This window comes from Rutilus rutilus (genome assembly GCF_951802725.1).
Source record: "Rutilus rutilus genome assembly, chromosome: 23".
NCBI classification, from domain to species: Eukaryota; Metazoa; Chordata; class Actinopteri; order Cypriniformes; family Leuciscidae; genus Rutilus; species Rutilus rutilus.
The window spans coordinates 12580965-12604041 of NC_140233.1; the positions used below are offsets into that span (position 1 = coordinate 12580965).

Sequence of the window (23077 nt, forward strand, 5' to 3'; positions counted from 1 at the left end):
TTGCTGCCTTAGATGGTAAAATATTGTTACATAAAGAAACAGAATCTGTCATGTAGATGTCTTTGGGGTTTTTTTACAAGAAAACTTTTCTAATAGTAAATGAGATGGATTGTAAAACATTAAAGCCCCCCGGAAAGATTCACATTTGTGTTCTCGACATCCTCAACCTCATTCCCATCCACAATTCAACACTGCCATCTGCTGTTCATATTTTGTACAAGCGGTGTTGCATTTTTTGCTTTTAAACATTTGCTTTTCAAAATAATACATTCAAAAGTCAGCCAAAAATAACCAGAAATCATATTTATTAGGAAGTAAAATAATACCAAGCTAGGTCAGCATAATGAACACTATCAAAATATTCCGCTTTTTGAAAACACGTTATCTTTGTAATTCCATGTGATATCACACAAAGTACAAATGGCACAATTTTTTCTATAAATTACAGTTCCTCCGATTTTATTAAGAAATGAAAAAAGGCACTTTGATGCTACAAAAGGTTACTGACAAAATAACAAAACTGATAAAGTTTCAGTTTCTGTGGGAGTCCACATTTCTTTCACCAGAAGTGTTCCTGTCATCTACACACACTGATCTTTTCCTGTAACAATAAAACAGATAAATGTGAGCTATATATACACACACACATATACATATACAAATGTGAGCTATATATACATATATATATATATGCATACATACATACATACACACACACACACACAGAGAGACCGGTCAAAAGTTTGGAAAAATGAAATGAGTCTCTTATGCTTATCAAGCCTATAAAAAATATTAAGCAGCACAACTGTTTCCAACATTGATAATAAATCAGCATGAATGATTTCTGAAGGATCATGTGACACTGAAGACTGGAGTAATACAGCTCAGCATCACAGTAATAAATTATATTTTAAAGTATATTAAATTAGAAAACCATTATTTTAATTTTAATATTTCACAAATATTATTATTATTATGTTTTTAATCAAATAAATGCAGGCTTGATGAGCATTATATATATATATATATATATATATATATATATATATATATACACACACACATATATATTAGTGCTGTCAAATCGATTAATCACAGCCAAAATAAAAGTTTGTGTTTGCATAATATATGTGTGTACTGTGTATAATAATTTTTTTATATTATATATATATATATGTATGTATATATATATATATAAATACACACACATGCATGTATATATTTAAGAAATATATATATATATATATATATATATATATATATATATATATATATATATATATATATATTAAGAAATATATATATATATATATATATATATATATATATATATATATTTGAATATATATACTGTATGTATATTTATGCATAATTTATATTATATATAAATATAAATATTTTATCTATAAATACATAAAAATTCTTAAAATATATACATGCATGTGTATGTATTTATATATACAAAATAATTATACACAGTACACACACATATATTATGTAAACACAAACTTTTATTTTGGATGTGATTAATCGCGATTAATCGTTGCCTGGCACTATTTGTAAAATACCAAGAGCTTTCCCTTACCCGCAAGCTGCAATCTGATTGGCTAGCTAGATTACAATTACAAAGAACAAAAATGTCTATACAAATAAGGCCAGACCTGCTTAGCCGTGTGCAACACACCAGATAGACTCATGCAAGGAATGTTTGTGATGAAATTGCGGTCTCACTCGAGAGGCTGGCAGTGCAGGCCTGCAGCACAGGGGCAGTGCTCCCGTGGACCCTCCTCGTCCCACAGTAATAACTCCATCAGCTGGTTAGGGTGACTGGAGCAGCCTTGGCCTTCCTGTGGCTTGGGGCGGCACACGGGGAAGAGCAGGGCTGGAGAGAAAAAAAAACAAGAAATATTAAAAAGAAGAGGGAGGGAGAGATAGAGACTACAGAGAGAGGTACAGCAGAAATTAGGGAGATAAAGATTAGGTGTGTCAAAACCACAGCAAATGTTGTTGGTGTGTATCTTGTGTGATTAATGCGTATTTGGCAACAGTAAGACAACTGAGGAACACTGAACTGAGTGAGCGAGGAGTTCAATTGTAAATTCATAAGGAAACAATTATTTAGTACTTTGAGGAGAAACCTTCTGACTGGGAGGCCCAGTGAAACGGGATATGTTTCAGATGTTTTACAATATAACCAACTGCTTTTCTAACATAGTTGCTTATTTAGGCACTTTTATGTCCCAGGGGTTGATTTTTATTAAAACCAATAAATTATATTTGGTATTTCTCATGTCTTTATCATTTATTGTAGTTTTACCATTGTCACAGACTTTAAATCCTACAACGCGAAAATCCATAGTAAAAATATAAATTATTACAACTTTAAAACTGAGATAATCTATACAAAGAGTACACAACCTTTGTGAAAGGCACAGCAGTGTTGAGGACTGCAGTCGCTCTGGTACTGGCAGATTGTTCCAGACTGTCCTTTGGTTCTGTTCTGAGCACAAACACCCCACACACACAGCTGATCTCCACAACACTCCACGTCCCTTGTGCACTCCTAGAAGTAAATAATATCAATATATTTTCACAAAAATTGTGTGTGTGTGTGTGTGTGTGTGTGTGTATATACACATACATACATATATATAAAGAAGGATACACAAAGCAAAAAGAGCCATAAAAACTGAAAACGTTTTGAATTTGAAGATCAAGGTAAATTGTACTTAATTTGTCTTCTGGAAAACATGTAAGTATCTTCTGTTGCTTCCTTACTAAATGAACAAATTTGATATTTGGACATCTTCATCCTGTTCAAAAGTTTTCACCCCCCTCCGGCTCTTAATGTATTTGAGTCACTCAATGGTCCTCAGTGTGAAAAGATGGATCTCAAAATCATACAGTCACTGCTAAAGAGGGTTGAAATATGCAGATGCTGGAAAACTGAATGCATGTATTTTGTATGATCCATCTAATTTAGTTCAAATAATAATTATTTTGCAGATTTTTCAAGGTGTATGTAAACTTGACCATGACCGTATATATCATTTTTATTTTTTAACAAAAGGTGAGCACAGACCATATTAGTCGTCTGGCACGGGATGCATTTGGAGGTGATGATCTCATAGAGGCAGAAGCTGTCGTTTCCACAGTCCTCGTCAATCATGCACTCCTGTGTGAACAAGAATGAAACTGACATCTCAAATATTACTGCACATTTTAAAGTGGCCTTTTATTGTGGCCAGCCTAAGGCACACCTGTGCAATAATCATGCTGTCTAATCAGCATCTTGATATGCCACACCTGTGAGGTGGATGGATTATCTCGGCAAAGGAGAAGTGCTCACTAACACAGATTTAGACAGATTTGTGAACAATATTTGAGAGAAATAGGCCTTTTGTGTACATAGAAAAAGTCTTAGATCTTTGAGTTCAGCACATGAAAAATGGGGGCAAAAACAAAAGTGTTGCGTTTATAATTTTGTTCAATGTATATTACAGAAACACTGTTATTGTACATACAGTTCAGCAAAAATCCCAAGCACCTCTATTCATACAATAAACTCTGCTGGACAATATTTTCATGATTCGACATCAGATTCATAACATCATAAATTCCCAAATTTCTGACAGTGCTAGTGTGCTGCTTTTGTTCACCATTCACTTTCATTATATGGAAAAGAGCAGCGTGGACATTCTGCTAAACATCTATTATAATCTTCAGAAGAAAGAAAGTCATAGAGGTTTGGAACAACATGAGGGTGTGTACGATGCCAGTATTTTTGTTTGTCTAATTTTTCAGGGAATTTTTCTTTTAAATATCCTACAGTATTGTTCCTAAAGTACTGTAATAGTAAGTCTTGTTTTGTACTTTAGGTCAAGAAATTCCAACGAGGTGTTTCGCCCCTCCCAGACAGAAATTCAGCTGGGGACTCAAAGAAACAACCACCTACCATTAACTGAAAAACACATTTGTGTTGTCTGGAACATCCACCACATCTACGCTTCCAACGATGAGTGAATATAATAATGTATTAACAAAAACAGTCCTTTGCGTGCTTGTACTTTCTTAGACGCTGGAAATTGATATGATGGAAATTGTGACTTAACTTTATATCCTAAGGAAAAGGAGGGAAAACACGTAATATTTTTTCCAATATATTTCCACTCTGCTGAAAATATTTACAAATAAACTAGATAAAGAATAGCGAATAGTCTCCAACTGCCCTGCAGTTTATGGCAGACAAACAGGAGTCATTTTTAAAAGTTAATACCTGATGATCTCATCAGCGGTGTCATAATTAATTCCACATTTGCAGATCTGGAGGTCCAGAAACCCATCTCAGCACTTCACTCCTTTGAGAGCTGTAACAGCGACCTACCACTACCACTACCCTTCCCCCCAGAGTTACAATGCCTGGAGTCTAGACTAATGTGAGTGAGTCACGTGAAAAAACCTCTCAGTAATTCCTCACGAACAAAAACAACTTTCCTAAAGAACAGGAAGTTCAGGTCCAAGTTCTTCTAGAAGACAGAATACAAACTGAAAATGTGTAGAAAACATAAGACATCATCACAAAATGAACATGCCTAAGACTTTTGCACAGTACTGTATATATATATATATATATATATATATATATATATATATATATATATATATAATGTATACAGTACATATCTTGTATATATAATTGTATATTTTAATAATTTTATCTTATTTAATAATAATTAATAAATTATTAAATAATGAATATACAGTGTGTAAAATGAAAACCAACATATATACACACATATATATACACACACACATATATATATATATATATATACATACATATACATATATACACATACATATATATATATATACACATATACATATATACACACACATATATATATATATATATATATATACATACACACACACATATACATATGCATTGATATACACACACACACACACACATATATATATATACATACATACATACATACACAGACACACACACATATATATATATATATATAATTACTTTTTTGGTAACTAGTCCTGTAATACATGAAATAAAGTATTGATTGTTCACATCTAGATTTTATTTTGCAAAAAAATGACCAGCTGTCCATCATTACACATACCATGCTTATCAACTGTCTGTGAGCTCAGATTTGCCACTGTGCAAAATGGGAGAGAAACCACTAGAGCTGTCTCATGGCAACATGGCTGCTGGCACTAACTCTCAACCACACAATCCCAGTGCACCACTTTCCATGCATTTTTTCCAGCTGTTCTAATTTCACCATATATCGTCCTGGTGCCAGAAGACTGCCTGAACAAGAGCCTCTAATGGCACTGCCATCTGTAAAATTGTTGCAGAAATGCATAAGGACCATAAGTGTAATCTTGATATATTCAGGTTTTACTCTGGAATAGATAGAATGGTAGCTGTCTCTTATTTCAATCAAAAGCTATTAAACACAGTTAGTCTGTTATTCAAGAGAATTGAGAGTGTACTTTAGAAATGAAGGATGCTAAACATTACATTTAGTCTTGAAAAAAAAAAAAAAGACATTATGGCCCGGTTTCACAGACAGAGCTTAGATTAAGCCAGGATTAGGACTTAGTTCAATTAGGGCATTTAAGTATCTTTTATAAACGTGCCTTAGAAAAAAATACATTACTGGTGTCCATCTTGAGACAAAACAATGGCACTGACATATTTTAAAAGTCGCTATAAGACAGCTCAAATATGCATTTTAGTCTCGGACTAGGCTTAAACCTTGTCTGTGAAACCGGGGGAATGTGTTCATGTTGAATGATCCAGTGTTTAAAAGAATAATTTCTGTAGAGGGCATCTTTTATAAGCCTTATAAAAAGTAAAAGCTTATATTTTAGTCACAGCAACAATACAAAATGTGAGGAAAGAGGACTGATGTGAACCATCTGTCCCTCAAACTACTTTATTTACAAGAATCGTCCATGTTTAGAAAAGTCTCAATGATGTGCCACATGTTTCCCATGTAAATGGAAAGTCCTAGTTTGATGACTGGTGAAGTGGAAAATCCATGTTGGTTTTAATAAATAAACTCTGTTTTCTAACCCCAGGTTGCCAAAGTGACGACAAACTCACTTCAGGGTGGTTCATAGCACTGGAAGTTTGATATCTACATATCTGCATTTTATATGGTCACTTTTTTTAAATGGTTTATTGGCTATAACTTAAAGTGATATCAAGGCTGTAGATGAAATATAGACTCACATGATCTACTTCATTCCACCGTTCAGTGTCCTGAATGAGAGTTCTGGAAAAATGAGTCTTTCCAGTCTTATTATCTGTTTCCTACAGGAAAACCAGGAGTAAGTTGCAGATAGAGACAAGGCAAATCAATCTACAAAGGCATGAGCACAATGCAGTTCTGTTCATGTCAATACAGTGCAAATATAAATATAAAATCACATCAAGTACAAGCCAATAAACACATGAAATACCTTGTCAATTCTCTCTATCAGATGCACGGTCCGATTCCCCACCTTGATCTCTGTTGTAGTTTCATTGTGATAACTGGCAGGAAAGTTACGTCCATGTAACAGCGATTTTGATGACTCATTCTCCATCTGATTGAGCATATTTATTAAATAAGATTAATAATGTTTAGATGTGAATAATGTTTTAACTGTACTTTTTATTAGACATTGAGAATTCTGAGGAAAATCTTGCATTTAATCCTCTAGTGATGGAAAGTCCGATTCATTTCCGTGAATCGATTCTAATGAGACAGTTCGCTTCAAAGAACCGGTTCAAAAATCATTTAGACACTTTGCATATTACGGTTTTTGTCGATAAAGTTTTATTAATATTGGCCTGGTTTCACAGACAGGGCTTTCAATTAGGAAATTTAAATAGCTTTTATAAAGAAATTTTTTTTACTGGTGTGCATCTTGAGACAAAACATGGCACTGACATAGGCTATTTGTTAGTGAAAGTTGTTTTCAGTTAAAACAGCTCAATATTGCATTTTAGTCTGGGACTATAGGCTTATAAGCCTTGTCTGTGAAACCGGGGGAATGTTTTTTGCAATTTCATGTGTCCCAGTTCAGTTTGCAGCAACAGTTATAGCCTAATTTAAAACCAAAATAATAATAGCCTACTTAAAAATATACACTGAACAATACTACAACTTTTTGTAGGATTTATTAAAAGTTATTTACTAAAACCAAATCCGTTATAAGATTCGTTCGATGTTTTGTGAACACGTTTAAAAAAAGATTCATTGAAAAGATCCGACTCAAATTTCGTTTACGAATCGGACATCCTAGAGCATAAGCAAAAGACACGGTGCAAAACAAAATTCAGTCTGCAGAGATTGTTGTTTCTCCAGTCATACCTGGTGGACAGCCTCCTCTAGTTTCTGCTGCGTGTCCTCCATCAGTTTTTCCACCTCCCTGAACATCTCGTTTAAAGTGGTTTGTCCGTGTACCACATGCTCCTCCAGGGTCTCGGTGATGTCCAGATGTCCCCCTCTGTGAACTGAGCTGCCCAACACAAAGCACACGCAAAGGGATAATATCACACACTTCAGCATCGTTTTTTACTTAGGCGAGTCACCTCTGGCGAAAATCACAGACCCTGTCTGTGCCTGGGACGTGGTTTATTTGGAAACTTGTGAGGGGAAAAAAAGACCGGAAAAGGTTTTTGGCTCCCACTATAGCGTCTGATGGCTCAATTATTAAAGCGACAGCGCACTGCCCTTTAACATTTAGGAAAATGTGTTTGTTAGCTCGATATAAAACATAATTTAAAACAGAACAATATATCATAGCTTATCTTGTTTATTGATATACGTCGTTTAGTGCGTTACAATATACTGTAGGCTAGTCTAAATTATGTTTTTGAAACAAGGTCTCTTATGCTCATCAAGCCTGCATTTATTTGATCAAAAATATAGAAAGAAAAAAAATATTGTGAAATATTATTACAATTTGAAATAATGGTTTTCTATTTTAATGTAGGCTACTTTAAAATATAATTTATTTCTGTGATGCAAAGCTGACTTTTCAGCATCATTACTCCAGTCTTCAGTGTCACATAGAAATCATTCTAATATGCTGATTTATTATCAATGTTGGAAACAGTTGTGCTGCTTAATATATATTTTTATATATATAATCTGTGATACTTTTTTTTTCAGAAAAAAAAGAAAGAAAGAAAAAGAACAGCATTTCTTTAAAATAGTAATCTTTTATTACAATATACCGTTCAAAAGCTTTTGGTCAGTCTTTTTTTTTTTGAAAGAAATTAATACTTTTATTCAGCAAAGGTGTGTTAAATTGATTAAAAAAGTGATAGTAAAGATTTATATTGTTAGAAAAGATTTCTATTTTGAATAAATGCTGTTTTTTACTTTTTATTCATCAATGAATCCTGAAAAAAAGTATCACAGGTTCCAAAAAAAAAAAAAAATGTATAGCAGCGCAACTGTTTTCAACATTGATAATAAATCAGCATAGAATGATTTCTGAAGTATCATTTGACACGGATGACTGGAGTAATGATGATGAAAATACAGCTCTGCATCACAGAAATAAATTATATTTCAAAGTAGACTATATTAAAATATAGAACCATTATTTTAAATGGTAATAATACTTCACAATATTACATTAAAAAAAGTATATATATATATATTTGTTCCGTTTTTTTTATAATATTTTGCTGCAAGCAAACTGAAAGTTGGGTTGACATCAGAACCCAACGTCAGACTGACGTCAACATCCGACGTCGTACAGACGTTGGATTTTGGTTGGAAATGAAAGTTGTAATAGTAATTAGGTGTCAGTGCCCAGCACTGTAAAAAATAATTGTTGGTTTAACTTAAAAAGAGTAAGTTACCTGGTTGCCTTAAAATTTTGAGTTCATTGAAATTAATTTTTTAGTTAATACAAAGAAGGAGATTGGGTAAATCAACAGAATCGCAAATGCTATTATGTTATCACATGATCTAAGTTGATTTGACAAAAGAAAAAAAATTGTGATAACAAATCATGAAAATTATTGTTTTACAGTGAGGGGCACCAAAGAGTCTTAATCCGCCACTGCTTGTTGTTTCAACATGAATTAGTATTTAATTTTTATTTCTTTGCTACAAATACCTAGAGTCTAATGAACGCATCCGATTGCACACATTTGGCACCTCTTCTCAAAGTGCATTAAGCGTGCACATCCTTTAAGAGTCCAGTAGATGGCGACAGAGTACAATATCTCGTTCACCGCTGTGATTCGCTGTGCTAATGAAACACCTGCCAGCATGTGTGAGATTAAACTGTTGGCGTGAGAGCCAGAACTCTTTCACTGTTGTAGGTAAGACAAAATGCATGCTCATCATATTTATCAAGACTCAAATACTATGTAGCATATTGTGTATAACATTTAAAAGAATGAGAAAAATAGATTTTGGCGTAAAGATAGGCTTTTAATGGTCTGGGAGTTTAAAATTAGAGTGCATGTTAAAGGACATATTTTACTTCGAGCAGGTCAGCTGCCTGGATCATGAGGCGTCTGTAGGACAGTTGGTACAGGGCAGAAAACATAAGCTTGCTTTTATGTGTGTGTGGAGAGAAACATTAATGCGTATAAAAATAAATTGGGAATATTCTAATCGTTAATGCACAACATGTTGTGTGTATGTAGCCTACTAAAATTCCATTCGTATTAATGAAATGCCGTTTTGCAATCGATGTGTTGTTGCTAACCATATCATATTTTACAAAACCAAATTGTATTCAAAACCTGAACGTCTAAAGTTATTTTTGATATATTGTTGAAAATTGTTGCAATTACAGCTTTCGCTCAGCTCAAACCCTCAATACAGTTTCTCCATAGAATGAAGTAAAATGAAGTACAGAGTCAGACGCCTGATTAAAAAAAAAAATCAACTGGGATTCGCCCTCCAAGTTGATCTGAACTTCCCATTGGTCGTCACGGGAAGCCCCGCCTCTAATTATAAAGGGCATAAAGAGCCAGTGAGTCGCGAGGGCGACCTATATCAACAACCGGGTGGATGGAATCATAAGATACAAACATTTCTCTCTGAGAGATAAACTTCAGAGGTCAGATACTGTATACGGATAATATCGACCGCTGTCAATCAGATTCTGCGGCTGTCGCTGAAGCCCAAAGTCACATTCCAGCGGTAAAAGTAAGTTTGTTGATCACTTATTTGAGCGCGTCAAAGCACGAGCTGCTGGGAAACTAGAAGTGACACGCTATATGGGCACGCGCTGCATTGACAGGATACACTGATGCCATACATATGGAAAAAAAAAACATTGTTATATTATAACATAAATAAATAGGTTTAGTTATGCTATGTATAATTGCGTTATGATAATTATATTATTATAATGAATTAACTAATTTGTTAACAAAGTTGTATTGGATATCCAGTCGGGTGTTTGATTACATCTTAGCCAGGTTAGTTTCAAGAGTGGTGTAAATAATTGACTACTGCCTTTGGAGTGCTTGTCAGCTGTCCAGGTTTGTAGTTTATCTCCTAGATAATGCCAATACAGCACTAAAGCATGACTTTTTTTATCATTATAGTTTGCCTGAGACAGCCACTAGCTAAAATGACAACATTCGCTTTGGGAATCTGTCTGAAGGATGGTCTAGAAACTAGCTAAAACATTCCAAAGAGAGAAGTTCCAAAGAGACCAGTTTTGGTCTTAATTATGACTATTCTCTGGTAAACTTGTTTTAATCAGCAATTTCCAAATGGTGATTGTGTTTCTTTATGCTGATGGAAGTTTCCTAACTTCTGTGATATGTAACATGAATGGTTTTGGTTAGACTAGAGTGTTGTTTTTCTCTCCCTGTGTTCCAGGATTACTCATTGTTGGTGTGTATTGCTCAGACTGTAGAGATCAACAGGCTCAGACTGGCATCAAAATGTCTCAATTGATGAATAACTTGATTATTGCCTCCGCAGATGTTTCTTTTGTATTTGCGTGTTTAGTTTAATTTGTAATGAAATTCAAGTTGTCTAGATAAATATTTGTTCTTTTTTTCTAAGACTAGTATGTCTGTATCCTAAATTCCCAGCAGTGCCGCTGAACTTTAAAGGGATACTCCACTTTAAAATGAAAATTCTGTCATCATATACTCAACCCTCATGTTGTTTCAATCCTTTATGAATTTCTTTCTTCTGCTGAACAGAAAGGAAGATATTCAGAAGAATATAAGTAACCAGACAGTTTCTGGTCTCATTGACTTCCATAGTATATTTTTTTCCTACTATGGAAGTCAATGAGACCAGAAACTGTCTGGTTACTGATATTCTTCTAAATATCTTCCTTTCTGTTCAGCAGAAGAAAGAGATTCATACAGGTTTGAAACAACATGAGGGTGAGTATATGATGACAGAATTTTCATTTTAAAGTGGAGTATCCCTTTAACACCATCTATTTTATATGGGTTCTCATGACGCAATGTACGAGATGCACCATTAGGTGTTTGCTTTTCTTGATCCGTTTAGTCTCTTGCAGATCATGTGGTTGTTTATGAGAGCTTTTCAATATGTTGTACTTCTGTTGCCTATAGGGCAAAACGATACTGTTACACAATCCCCGCTTCCTGGAATATGCCATTGACTTATAAGGGCCGTCCTGAGCACAGAGAAAGACAGAAATACACTACTATGGTGTTTGTCTATCAAATGGATTTCTGTTTCATCAACCACAGATTCATCACAGGCATGAGGAAAGATCCGCAGAGAAGTTGCAATTGTGAGCAATTAAGTCCCAATTGTGAGGTACAGTACAAAGTTGCAATAAATAAAGTTGGTATTGTGAGATAAAGTCGCAATTAGGGCTGCACGATATTGGAAAAAACTGGCATTGCAATATTTACTTGTTCTGCGATTATATATTGCGATATGAAGAAAAAACGGAATTTTCACTAGATAACTTAACTTAAATAGCTATATTTGGAAAGAATTGGAAATCATTCTTGAGTGCAAAATAAAGTAATTTTTAAAAAAAACTGGGAAATTTAATTTAGAATTATTTAGAAATTAGAATGAGATTATTTACTCTTATTTACATTTGAGTAAGATTTTGAGTATATATATATATATTTTTTTTTACATAATATATTAAACAAAAAATATATTGTAGTATTGTAACTTGTTCTGTAAAATAAGAAATTTAGTCTTTTAAATAAAATTTAGTACAACTGTAAAATTACAATACTAATAACATTAACGTCTTAATTTTATTTTCAAATGTTAAACCGTCACACTTTTATTTGACTCAAGCGGATGTAGGCCTATGTCTCGGGTAGCTGTATCGAGTAAGCGCGTGAAGACGAAGAACTCACGGAAACAGTCTTTAACTCAAAACCCCACAGGAACACTCAGGGAAACATCACAACCATTTAACTTCGACGACACCGAACAATGAACCGAGTGAAGACAGTACTTAAATAGACAGAGGAACTAATGAGTAAATTAACTGGACAACAGGTGAATGGAATATTTAATCAAGGGAACAAACTGACACACACTAGGAAACTAGGTCATACAGGCGAACAGGGAAAACAGAACCAAAACGCAATGAAACTCAACCAAAACATTTCAATATATCGTGCAGCCCCAGTCGTAATTGTGAGATAGTTACAGTTATGAACAATGAAGTCCCAATTGTGAGATATAAAGTCGTAGAGAGGATCATGAGGTGGATAGGGAAATGACTCTAAATAATGTTGGAGATCCTCTGAGCTGTTTAGGTTATTTGGGATTTTTTTTTTTAAGATAAGACTCAGTAGAAGTTCAGTTAAAATGGCTTGACTCCAATTATCCACAGATGTGAATGCTGAAAGTTTATCTGCTGCACTGTGGACATCTCTCAAAATAACAACCTCCCCGTTCCTCTTGAACTGCTGTGATCCTCTCATGCGTTTCATGTGGGTAGTGTATCGCAACATGGCAGTCTCTGTAAGTGGAATTGCGTAAGTTCATCTATTGGATTTTGTTAGTGCCGTTCACGATAAAACAACCCAACCTGGCTGGTTGATCAGACTCTGGCTGGTTCATGTGGAACAAATAATGCTTCTCAACTCCATTTGTACTTTTTCACTACCCAGCTGAGAGGAGAATCTGAACACCTGTTAAAGTTGCTTCATGTTGACATTTGATATCTTGAGAGGATTGATACTAAATGTATTTAAATTACTGACTTATAAGGCTATATGTAGTTTTTAGTCATGGCAAAGGTTAGTAAGAGTGTGTAAGACTATATCCAACCTAAATCCATTCACCCTAGTGAATACATGGTTTACATTTGGCCATCCTGTTGTAGTGTAACGGAAATATTTTAATCCAGAAAACGCAATCCTTTTTTTTGTCTGGAGCAGGACCACTTTTAGAGTCTTTAAATTGTTTCCATTATAATTCTCCCTTCTGCTTCCCAGTGGGATAGAGAACGTTAGAGGAAGTGGAAAGTTGTGTGTTTGTTATCGTAAGGATCATATCATCCACACAACAGGATCAGTTAAAGATGCTGCCAGAAATCTTGATGTCTGCTAGGTAGAATCTGTCAGAATTTCTGGAGAATATAGGACAAAAGCTCAAAAGAGCTTTTAAAATGCATGTTTAGGGAAAGATGATTCTGTTTTTAATGTTTAAGCAAACTCTGCAAATGATTTTCTGCGTAGCCTATAGGATTATTTACCCCAGGACTTCATTAGCCTAATGTCAAGGCTTTGAACCTGCTGTACATTGCTGCACGGCTATAGAATCACACCATGGCAGTGCTTGAAACTTGAGGCCTGTCTATTCTGAGCAGGATCACCAGAATGTTTCTCCAAGAGCGTATCCACTTTATATGGAAGCCTGTGTCTGCTTCAGAGTGAAAAATAAAATCGGCAATTGTAGGAGAAAATGTTAAAAAGAAATATAAAGCAACAGTGAGAGGTTTCAGGTTGATATTATAAAAAATCACACAAAGTCAAAATTACGATACAAAAGTTGCAATTGTGATTTGTGAGCAATGAAGTCGCAATTGTTAGCAATGAAGTCGCAACTATAATAAGGCAATTGTGAGGTATAAATTTGAAATTGAGATTTAAAATGGCAATTGTGAGAAAGTAGAAATTGTTAGCAGTGAAGTCGCAATTGTAATATATTTTGGCAGTTGTTAGATATAAAGTGGAATTTAAGATTTAAAGTGGCAATTTTGAGATGAAGTGGAAATTGTTGGCAATATAGGCTATAGATTAGTAATTGTTAGATATAGTCGCTCGCAATTGTAATGTGTAAAGTGGCAATTGTGAGAAAGTGGCCATTTTTAGCAAGGAAGTTGCATTTGTAATTTATAAAGTGGCAATTGTTTATAGGCAATTGTGAGATATAAATAATATCTATAAGGTAATTGTGAGCAATAAAGTGGTAATTGTGAGATATAGCCTATTGGCAATTTTGAGGTTTAAATAATGTATATTAGGTAATTTGTGAGTAATAAATTGGCAATTGTGTGAAAGTGCCAATTGTTAGCAATGAAGTCGCAATTGTTATATATATATATATATATATATATATATGTATATGTATTATATATATATATATATATATATATATATATATATATGTATATATATATATATATGTATATGTATTATATATATATATATATATATGTGCAACAAGCTGCATTTGGTAGATCCATCATTTAATCAAATTTCTTAACAATCTTCCAAATGCAACATAGCATGACATTTTATAAAATTGTTTTACCATACAAAATATTCAGACCTTGTTCAAAGGTCAGTTTTCCTCTGAAGATCTTTCTGTAAATGCCTCACAATGTGTTCTTTTTTTTTTTGCACAACCACAGTATCAGTTATATGTTTAGTGGGAATTGTAGGACTGGTGTTTATTTTGATGGCTTAAGGATTCCTGGTTGCACAAGGGTGTTGCCCAGTTCAATGTCACTCGACCAAATCTGTACTGAAGACGTTACTCTAGAGAACTCATTACGGGTTTGACCTACATCTTCCCCTTCATTACGCCTAATGTATAAGTTGTGCCGTTTTGCGGCTTAGTTTGTTTGAACAAGAGTGATTGTTTATCATTCTCAAGAATCATGATCTCAAAATAGCTGATTTTTCCCCTTTGCATTTTTCTTTCTACATCCGTTTGCCAATGATATTAGCCCATTAGTTGAGCTGTTGTGCCATATTTTGATATCCTAAAAAGTGCCAACATTTTAGCACTGATGTGATCTAGGGGCTGCTTTGAATTCTTTGTCCACCACAAAGCAGTAAAAAGTTCACAAACAGGAAGGACTTGGACCTCATACAATATCAGATATCCTGCCTCTGGAAATACTGTGCAGAAAATCACACTTTTTTTTTATGCACTTTTGACTGTACTTCCAAAAGTTGGAAAAACACATTGGGAATAAGGGAGTTCCCTTAAAGGGATAAAACATCTGAAACATTTCTTTAAAATGTTTTATTTCTCAGGGGTTTCTGGCAAAGTGTGCAATCATGTCAAAATAAAATAGTTTAATATCCTAGATATTTAGATTTTTTTTACTATTTTTAAGAAATGCTATATTAGATTTAACAGTAAATTATCACAGTTTTTAAAGATCAACTTTATAAGTGAGTTTTAGATGATGGCCAATGTAATCTAAATCTAAATATATAGGAAATGAGCATGCTTTAAATATCCAATATCGACCAATGCCATATAATAAATACATAATACATTATCCTTACTTATAGGTCAGCTGGCTAACAATAATGAACGTCACTTCAACCAGTGTAACCGAACTCTCCTAGACAGCAGCATTGCTCTCCGGTTACTTTTGTTTGCTGGTACGGTAATAGCCTACTTCAGGCAGTGATCTATATTGACTCTGTAGGGTGTACTTTCCCTACAAACATGAGCAACCGTTTGTTTGTGTGTGTGTGTTCCTGGTAAACCCTACTTTATGGGGACCAAATGTCTCCACATAGACACTTTTTATAACCTTGTCCCCATGAGGAAACCACTTATAAATTATATTAAATTGTTTTTTGATGGGTTGTGGTTAGGGGTCCGAATAGAATATACAGTTTGTACAGTATAAAAATCATTGTCTATGGAAATTCACCTTGAAACATGGAAACCCAACGTGTGTGTGATTTGAACAAATGTATTCTTTAGGATAAACCCATTGAGAAGCACCATTTCAATATACAAAACACACAAAAAAACACATCAACAACAACTAATATATACACGCGTATATACACATTTTTTTACATGATCCTTCAGAACAAATTTTTTTCAGTATGAATAGTTCAAAAGCATTTATTTGAAATATAAATATTTTGTCTTTATAAATTAGTAATTGCTGAAAAAAGTATTAACATTTCATTTTTTCGTACAAGGTAGTGTATCAGTTTGCACAAAAATGTTAAGCAGCACAACTGTTTTCAACATTGATAATAATAAGGAATGTTTCTTGAGCACTAGTCTAAATCAGCCTATCAGAATGATTTCTGAAGGATCATGTGACACTGAAGACTGGAGTAATAATGCTGAAAATACTTTGCCATCACAGGAATAAATTACATTTTAAAATATATTCAAACAAAGTTATTTTAAATATTGTAAAATGTTATTACAGTTTTATTTTTATTACTCTTATTTATTTATTTTTTTTATCAAATAAATACAGCCCTGGTGAGAATAATAGAGGAGGTTAACTTCCCTTTTGAGTGCTCCTGTCATGTGAATAATCTTAGTGGCTCTTAGGAATTCCAGCTTTAAGTGGTGCTGCTTTCCGCCGAATCCATTGGGATGCGTATGAACCCTTTGATGGTTATCTCAAAGCTGAAGCTCCTGCAAGAAGATTCGTCAAGACCTAATGGTGAAAGACTTCATGTCTGAGCTTTCGAAGTAAATTTGTTTGGGGGTCACAGTTACATTAGCATGAACTTTTTAATGTCTGTTTATGATAGACGGGATGGGCAAATGTGCATGATCCTGTTGAAAAACATCTCTGAAGGCAATGGCACAGGTTGCTTGCAGATGTACCATCTGTCAAGAGGCTGGTCCTACTGAGACACTATGATTTGTAGCTTCTAAATGTGGTCCGTCTTGCTGTTTGTCTCACATATAACTATGATTTTGTGCCAGGCAACTTTCCTGGCTCATCTTGCTTCAAGAAATATCCCCTGATGCCTTTTCAGCATGGTTAAATTTAGCAATGGGAACTTTCCCACACTGCATTGGCTGCACTGACCATTGGTGACATAAAAATCCGGTCCTTGGAGAATTCAAGGACTAGAAATTTGGGTCAAGTTATTTTTATAATATATAAATGTCTTCAGCATCATTACTCCAGTCTTGTCTCTAATGTGCGTGTGTTTTTTTTGGAGGGTGAATGGTAGAGGACCAGTGAAAATGTTAACGAACAGTGGATGTGACTGCCCAAATGAATCGGGAGAGAGCCGCTAATGCGTAATGCCACCGTGCAGATAAATGAGAAGCTCTCGTCAGCTGGCAGATTTGATTAGGCTGGTGAGACTCAAGTGACCCTCAGGAGTGTTCATTGAGAGAAAGATGCTGGACTGCTGTTGAGCTCGAGCTTTTGCCAAGTTTTCTCACTCGTTCAGATGACCTCCGAAGACGCGCATTAAAATCATTCACGTATCGGTGCGCTCCGGTTTCACTCTCAAAATCAACTCTCCGTTCACTTGCTGAATTTACCTGAAGGACACATTGAGAAATGCGTGATAGTCCCACCTTCATGCCATTCCAAACCTATTTACCCTCTCCTGCACTGCACGACAGGAGACATTTTGAAGAATGTGAAGGCCACTCTTGCATGAAAATAGTTTTCTGGCTCACAGGTTGTCTACAACTGGAACAATCTTGGTGTCCTGATTTTGAACATACCTTTGTTCTGTCCCGTTTGCTCTGCATGCAGTAATCCTATCAAGCACTAGACTCGGAGTTAACGTGACTCTTCTGGCCTGTTTTACAGCACATGCCAAGTGTTTTTGTGTCATTTTCATTTGATTTACCAGCAGTACTTCAGGACAGAATGCACTGTTTTATACAAGGCATGGTCCAGATAGCCAAAGATGGTTGACTAGTCATTTTAATGACGTTTTAGATGCTAAAAAGGATAATCCCCTTACATGATGGGACACCCTCTTTCTAAAATATTCTTTAAAAACAGCTAAATGAAAACATTGTTTCCTAAATAATTGCTTGAAATTATCTTCTTTTTTTTTAAGTTGACAATTAATTAAAAAATAGTTTTATTATTCTATATATGCATTTATTTACCTTTTATCACTTCATTTATTCTTCTTTATTTACTTTATGTATTTTACTTTTATTTGAGTTAGCATTATATACCATACCAAATTATTTGGAGAATGAAATGTAGTTGTGCATCTCTTTAATACTTATAAGGACAGTGATGTTGACCTTTATATGCAAACAGCTTTGACAGACTGCAATCAGAGCCCTAAAGCAATAAATGAATCTATCCGATGTCAACTGCCTACCATTTTTAGTCATTTCACTGCTCTGTATACCCATATATAGGATGTTTTTTTCCCCCATATACAGATTGTGGATTGCAGATAATGAAATTTATGGCACTTTCATCCCAGTCTAGAAACAAATAAAAACCCTATGTTCTTTTTCTTTCCCCAGTCTTGGAAAGGAATGCCAGCACCAATCAACCTCTGACTGAATCCTCTGTCAACAGAGGGAAAGAGATGGGAGAGACGGAGGACGAGCGTGCGTCTCAGGCCGGCCAGCTGTTTGAGAACTTTGTGCAGGCCACTACCTGTAAAGGAACTCTTCAGGCCTTCAGCATCCTCTGCAGGCAGCTAGAGCTGAACCCCTCCGACCACAGAGGCTTCTACAGCAGCCTGAAAGCTGCCGTCACTTACTGGAAGGCCCAAGGCCTGTGGGCGAAACTGGACAAGAGAGCCAGCCATAAGGAGTATAATAAGGGCAAAGCCTGCACGGAAACCAGAGTAAGTCTACAGAGCTCTATACGTGTCCTTCAGATCTCACTCTTCTTTGAGGAAGCAGAAATTACTTTAAAGAAATAAGGGCACTTTGAAAGGCTGGTTCAGCGAGGTACGTTTTTTTTTTTATGTAGAAGACGACAAACTTGTCAAGTTTACGTATTTGGAATTCTGACTAAAAACGTCAATACCTGTTGTGTAACAAAAGAGAATTGAAATAGCACAACTCATTTTCATATCCACATTTGTTAGTCAAATCACTTTTGTCTGATTTAGTGGCAGAGATCGTTGTAGCGGTGGTCGCCTTTGTGAAAAGTTTGTGTTCGTTCTATTTATAAATGAAACAGGAAATGAGGATCAGCATCATTTAGTTTTAGCCGTTTTTCTGCTACAGTTGACCGTTGGACTGAGGGATCAAGGGTTAGGAGGACATGAGTCAGGATTTTTGTCTATCTAGAGCTTTTTTAGAAGAGTAGCGCATGCATTGAAATATCTATGTTTATGAGATCTGAATTGTAATATTAGCATTAGCATGGTTTCACAGAATTTTCGCCTCTGAAATCCCATACAAGTGATTTTCCTCATCAGAGTGATTCAATAATGTTGCTTTAACTTATGAGAATGGCATGATCTCTATGCTGGAGTGCCATGCCAAGCTAATCTAGGCTTACTTAATTTGGAGGCTGCATGCTAGCTAGTGTTTGGGCTATTATTATTGTGTTAGCTTGGGAAAATAAGTCGTCTTTTGTTTAACTATAAGCTCAGGCTGACTGTTAAAGTCTACTAAGCATTAACTAGACCACTGCTTTATCGTGTAGACGTTTGTGAGCAGTCAGTGGAAGTGTTAATCTCAGGTCACTTGAATTAGCATACATGTTGAGATTGTTGTTAGTGAGTTTTGCATGGTGGTTTTGCACTGTGCCTGTGGATTATTGACCTTATTTGAGCTTGATAAGGTGTTGAAAGAATCGGAAACCCTAAAGAATATTAGTTTTGCAGTTTATTGTCAGGTTAAGGAGATTTCAATGCTTTCTGGGGCTTTAGCTATTCATTTCTAGTGTTTTATCTTGGTCTCTGCTATTGTGGTGGTGCAGTTGTAGGCCTAGTTTGTTTGCATAGGTTTGCATTTCGCATTGTGTGCTTAGTTTATTGCTCACAGATTTGCTGACTTGTTCCACAACAACAGTTTTATAGAAATATTTCACCAAAGAATGGAAACTCAAAATACATTCAATTAATTTGGGCTCTCAAGTTCCAAAGTGACAAAAAGCATTAAAAGGTTTATAAATATGGGCCTTCAAATTGTGTACATCTTCTGAAACCATATGATAACTTTGTGTGACAAACAGACCAAAAGTTTAACCATAATTCACTTTTGCCTATTCAAACTCAATGTGTTGCAATCGTTCATGATACGTGGTTGTCGATGATTGATTGGTCATGTCTTGATGTCACAGATTCACAATGTCATGACCTTATTGACATATATAATTTAAAACTTAATATAATACATATTTCAATAGATGTTGAGAGCAAGATTTACAGTAAATAATGCCTTAAATTTATTGATAATCTGAACCGTTACTGTGCTTTGTTTGACTCTTAGTGCTCTATTTTCAGACTGTTCTATCACAGTGGTCTTCCATGCTTGAGAGCCCATAAGATTAATCCTCGAGCTTGGCTTTTGAATGCGGGTCAGCTGCTGTTAGCAGTTAGCACTGCTCTGGCACAGAAATGCCTTCCTGAATGTCTTCAGAAGTAGAAATGTAAAGTGACAGAAGCCCACAGTGATGCTGAAAGGGAGACTTCCAGTGATCATGTCCAGAACAGGAAACATGGGCACGCTGACTCATCTCACAGGAAGTTGAGACCATCAGGCTAAGATAAAGAGTGATGGCAGAAATGTTTCTCATAAAATTTAGGTTAGGGTCAGTTTTATGAAGGCACCTTGTTCGGACATCCTCTGAGGTGAAAAAAAATTCCTATATGTGGATATCAATGGTTAAAACGTTACGTTCCTCAAGGCCAAGACTTTTGAAATTGTGTCAAACACCTACAAGTTAGAGCAGCAATTCATTGTGTGTTCAATACAGTCTTCTTGCTTCACCCTTACACGCCCTTGGCATCTAATTACAGGTAATAAAACTGATAAAAGTGTTTTCGCCATTTTATGACCACTTTTGTACAAGCCTTTAATGGATATGTCTGTTTATACACCATATTAAGTCAAGTAAACGGTAACACTTTTTTTACAGTACAGTCATAATCCCTGTTTTGTTGTGAAGGACAAGTAAAGACGTCACCCATAGTCCTGGCTTGTGTTAGAATTTGCTTGGATTGGGGTTTGAAGTAACAAGTAGGAAGATGAAATCATACCATGTGGTTGTGCCAGAAGAGTGGGTATGCACAAATTGGTTTTGATTGGTCAGGAAGTTGATGTATGTGGAGTTGTGGACTGAGGCAGTGAGGTCATTAAGTCTTTGCTTACACTTGTAGAAGTTCTCCAAAAAGCCGAGCAGTTATATGTAATAGTAAATACCAAACTTGTTTGTTTCCACAGTGTCTCATCATTGGTGGTGGCCCATGCGGCTTTCGGGCCGCCATAGAGCTGGCTTTGCTTGGCGCCAAGGTGGTGGTGATTGAAAAGAGGGACACCTTCTCTAGGAACAATGTCCTGCACCTTTGGCCTTACACCATCCATGATCTCAGGAACCTTGGAGCCAAGAAGTTCTATGGAAAGTTCTGCGCTGGATCTATAGACCACATCAGTAGGTTACATCTGCTCCAGTTACAGTATCATGCTTTTGACGACACTCTCTTCACTGATAACCCCATCCAGTCATCAAGAGACACACAAAAGGAACATAAGATATGGTTTCACTATTAGATCTTGCAATCAGATTCAGAGATTTGCATATGAGCTTGTTGAATGAGATTTTCAGACACAATGATGGCCTTTCTCTTTCAAGCTCTGGCAACTGAACCTATTGTAAGTCTGATATGTTCCTATTTATGGTCCCTGAGATAACACCAGTCCAACCCAACCAAAAAATATGTAAAACATTCAGAGTAGCCGGGATTATGCAAATGTATTTTTCCATGCTTCTGTCTTGAAAGATATTCGTTGCCTTTTTACAGCTTATGTTTGTGCAGCACAAATTTATACATTCTTAACGTATATACATGCATGCCTAAATGTTTTATTTGAGCAGATAACTTGAGGTTGTGAGTACTTTGAATGATTCTTTAAAAAAACCAAGCCATAGAGACAATAGAAAGATGTTGTCTTTTTATTTTATATTTAGTTTTTTTTTAGTTTTTTGTTGTGCTTTTTGTTTTTAATTTAAATCTATATTTTTTTTATTTGATTTATTTTATGTTCTGTGGTTTGTTTGTTTTTTGCTCATTTTATTTTATATATATATATTTAATTATTTTTTTTATTTAATTCTATTTATTTATTATTATTTTATTTTATTTTTATTTATTTTTTTATTTCACAGAACAGTCTTTTTTTTTTTTATCTCATTACATTTCATTCAAACTCACAACAGTATTGTAATGGTCTCGTCCAACATCAGTGAAGTTATTGGACATATATAAATGGGTTTCCTAGTGGATTTGATGGTGACTTCCTTATATTTTTCAGGTATTCGTCAGCTGCAGCTCATGCTGTTAAAGATCGCTCTCATTGTTGGGGTGGAGGTACACGTCAACGTGGAGTTTGTCAAGCTTCTCGAGCCGCCTGAGGACCAAGGCACTGATGGTAATAAATCATCAGGTCATCTTAGTGCTAACCATCTAGCTTTGAGGACTACATTGGTACTACATTCACCATGGTGTTACCTTAGCTCACATTTACTGTCCATGATGCAACCTGACAGACCTGAGACATGTGGAACTCCAAGGCATCATAACATAATCCCACACAGCCATAAAAATAACTATAAATGCGTCCAAGAAAGCCATCACCTGTTTTCTTTACACCTCTTGTGGTCTGGAAAGGGTTGGGTAATCATTACCTTTCGTCTT

General features: G+C 35.2%; 2 protein-coding genes across 10 annotated transcripts in view; one reads left to right on the plus strand and one right to left on the minus strand.

Annotated features, from left to right (window-relative positions):
* Positions 1–288: 288 nt before the first annotated feature.
* dkk3b (dickkopf WNT signaling pathway inhibitor 3b) lies at positions 289–7728 on the minus strand. The gene is made up of 7 exons (XM_084397430.1): positions 7392–7728; positions 6496–6621; positions 6266–6346; positions 3083–3175; positions 2419–2563; positions 1732–1882; positions 289–601 (listed from the first exon to the last, which is right to left on the minus strand). Exons 1-7 carry the CDS (start codon positions 7587–7589, stop codon positions 532–534), a joined length of 864 nt encoding a protein of 287 aa, XP_084253556.1. The 5' UTR covers positions 7590–7728; the 3' UTR covers positions 289–531.
* A 1579-nt stretch (positions 7729–9307) lies between these two features.
* The window catches only part of mical2b (microtubule associated monooxygenase, calponin and LIM domain containing 2b), a 62767-nt gene continuing 48997 nt past the window's right edge, over positions 9308–23077 (plus strand). For 6 of the 9 annotated variants that reach the window (XM_084397536.1, XM_084397538.1, XM_084397539.1 and 3 more), the window contains exons 1-4: positions 10036–10202; positions 18723–19051; positions 21606–21813; positions 22695–22811. In XM_084397536.1, coding sequence (XP_084253662.1) covers positions 18788–19051; positions 21606–21813; positions 22695–22811 — 589 coding nt within the window. In that variant the 5' untranslated portion in view covers positions 10036–10202; positions 18723–18787. Of the gene's footprint in view, positions 9365–9984; positions 10203–18722; positions 19052–21605; positions 21814–22694; positions 22812–23077 lie in introns of those variants that run through there. The other 3 variants (XM_084397537.1, XM_084397542.1, XM_084397541.1) reach the window with 2 other exon arrangements.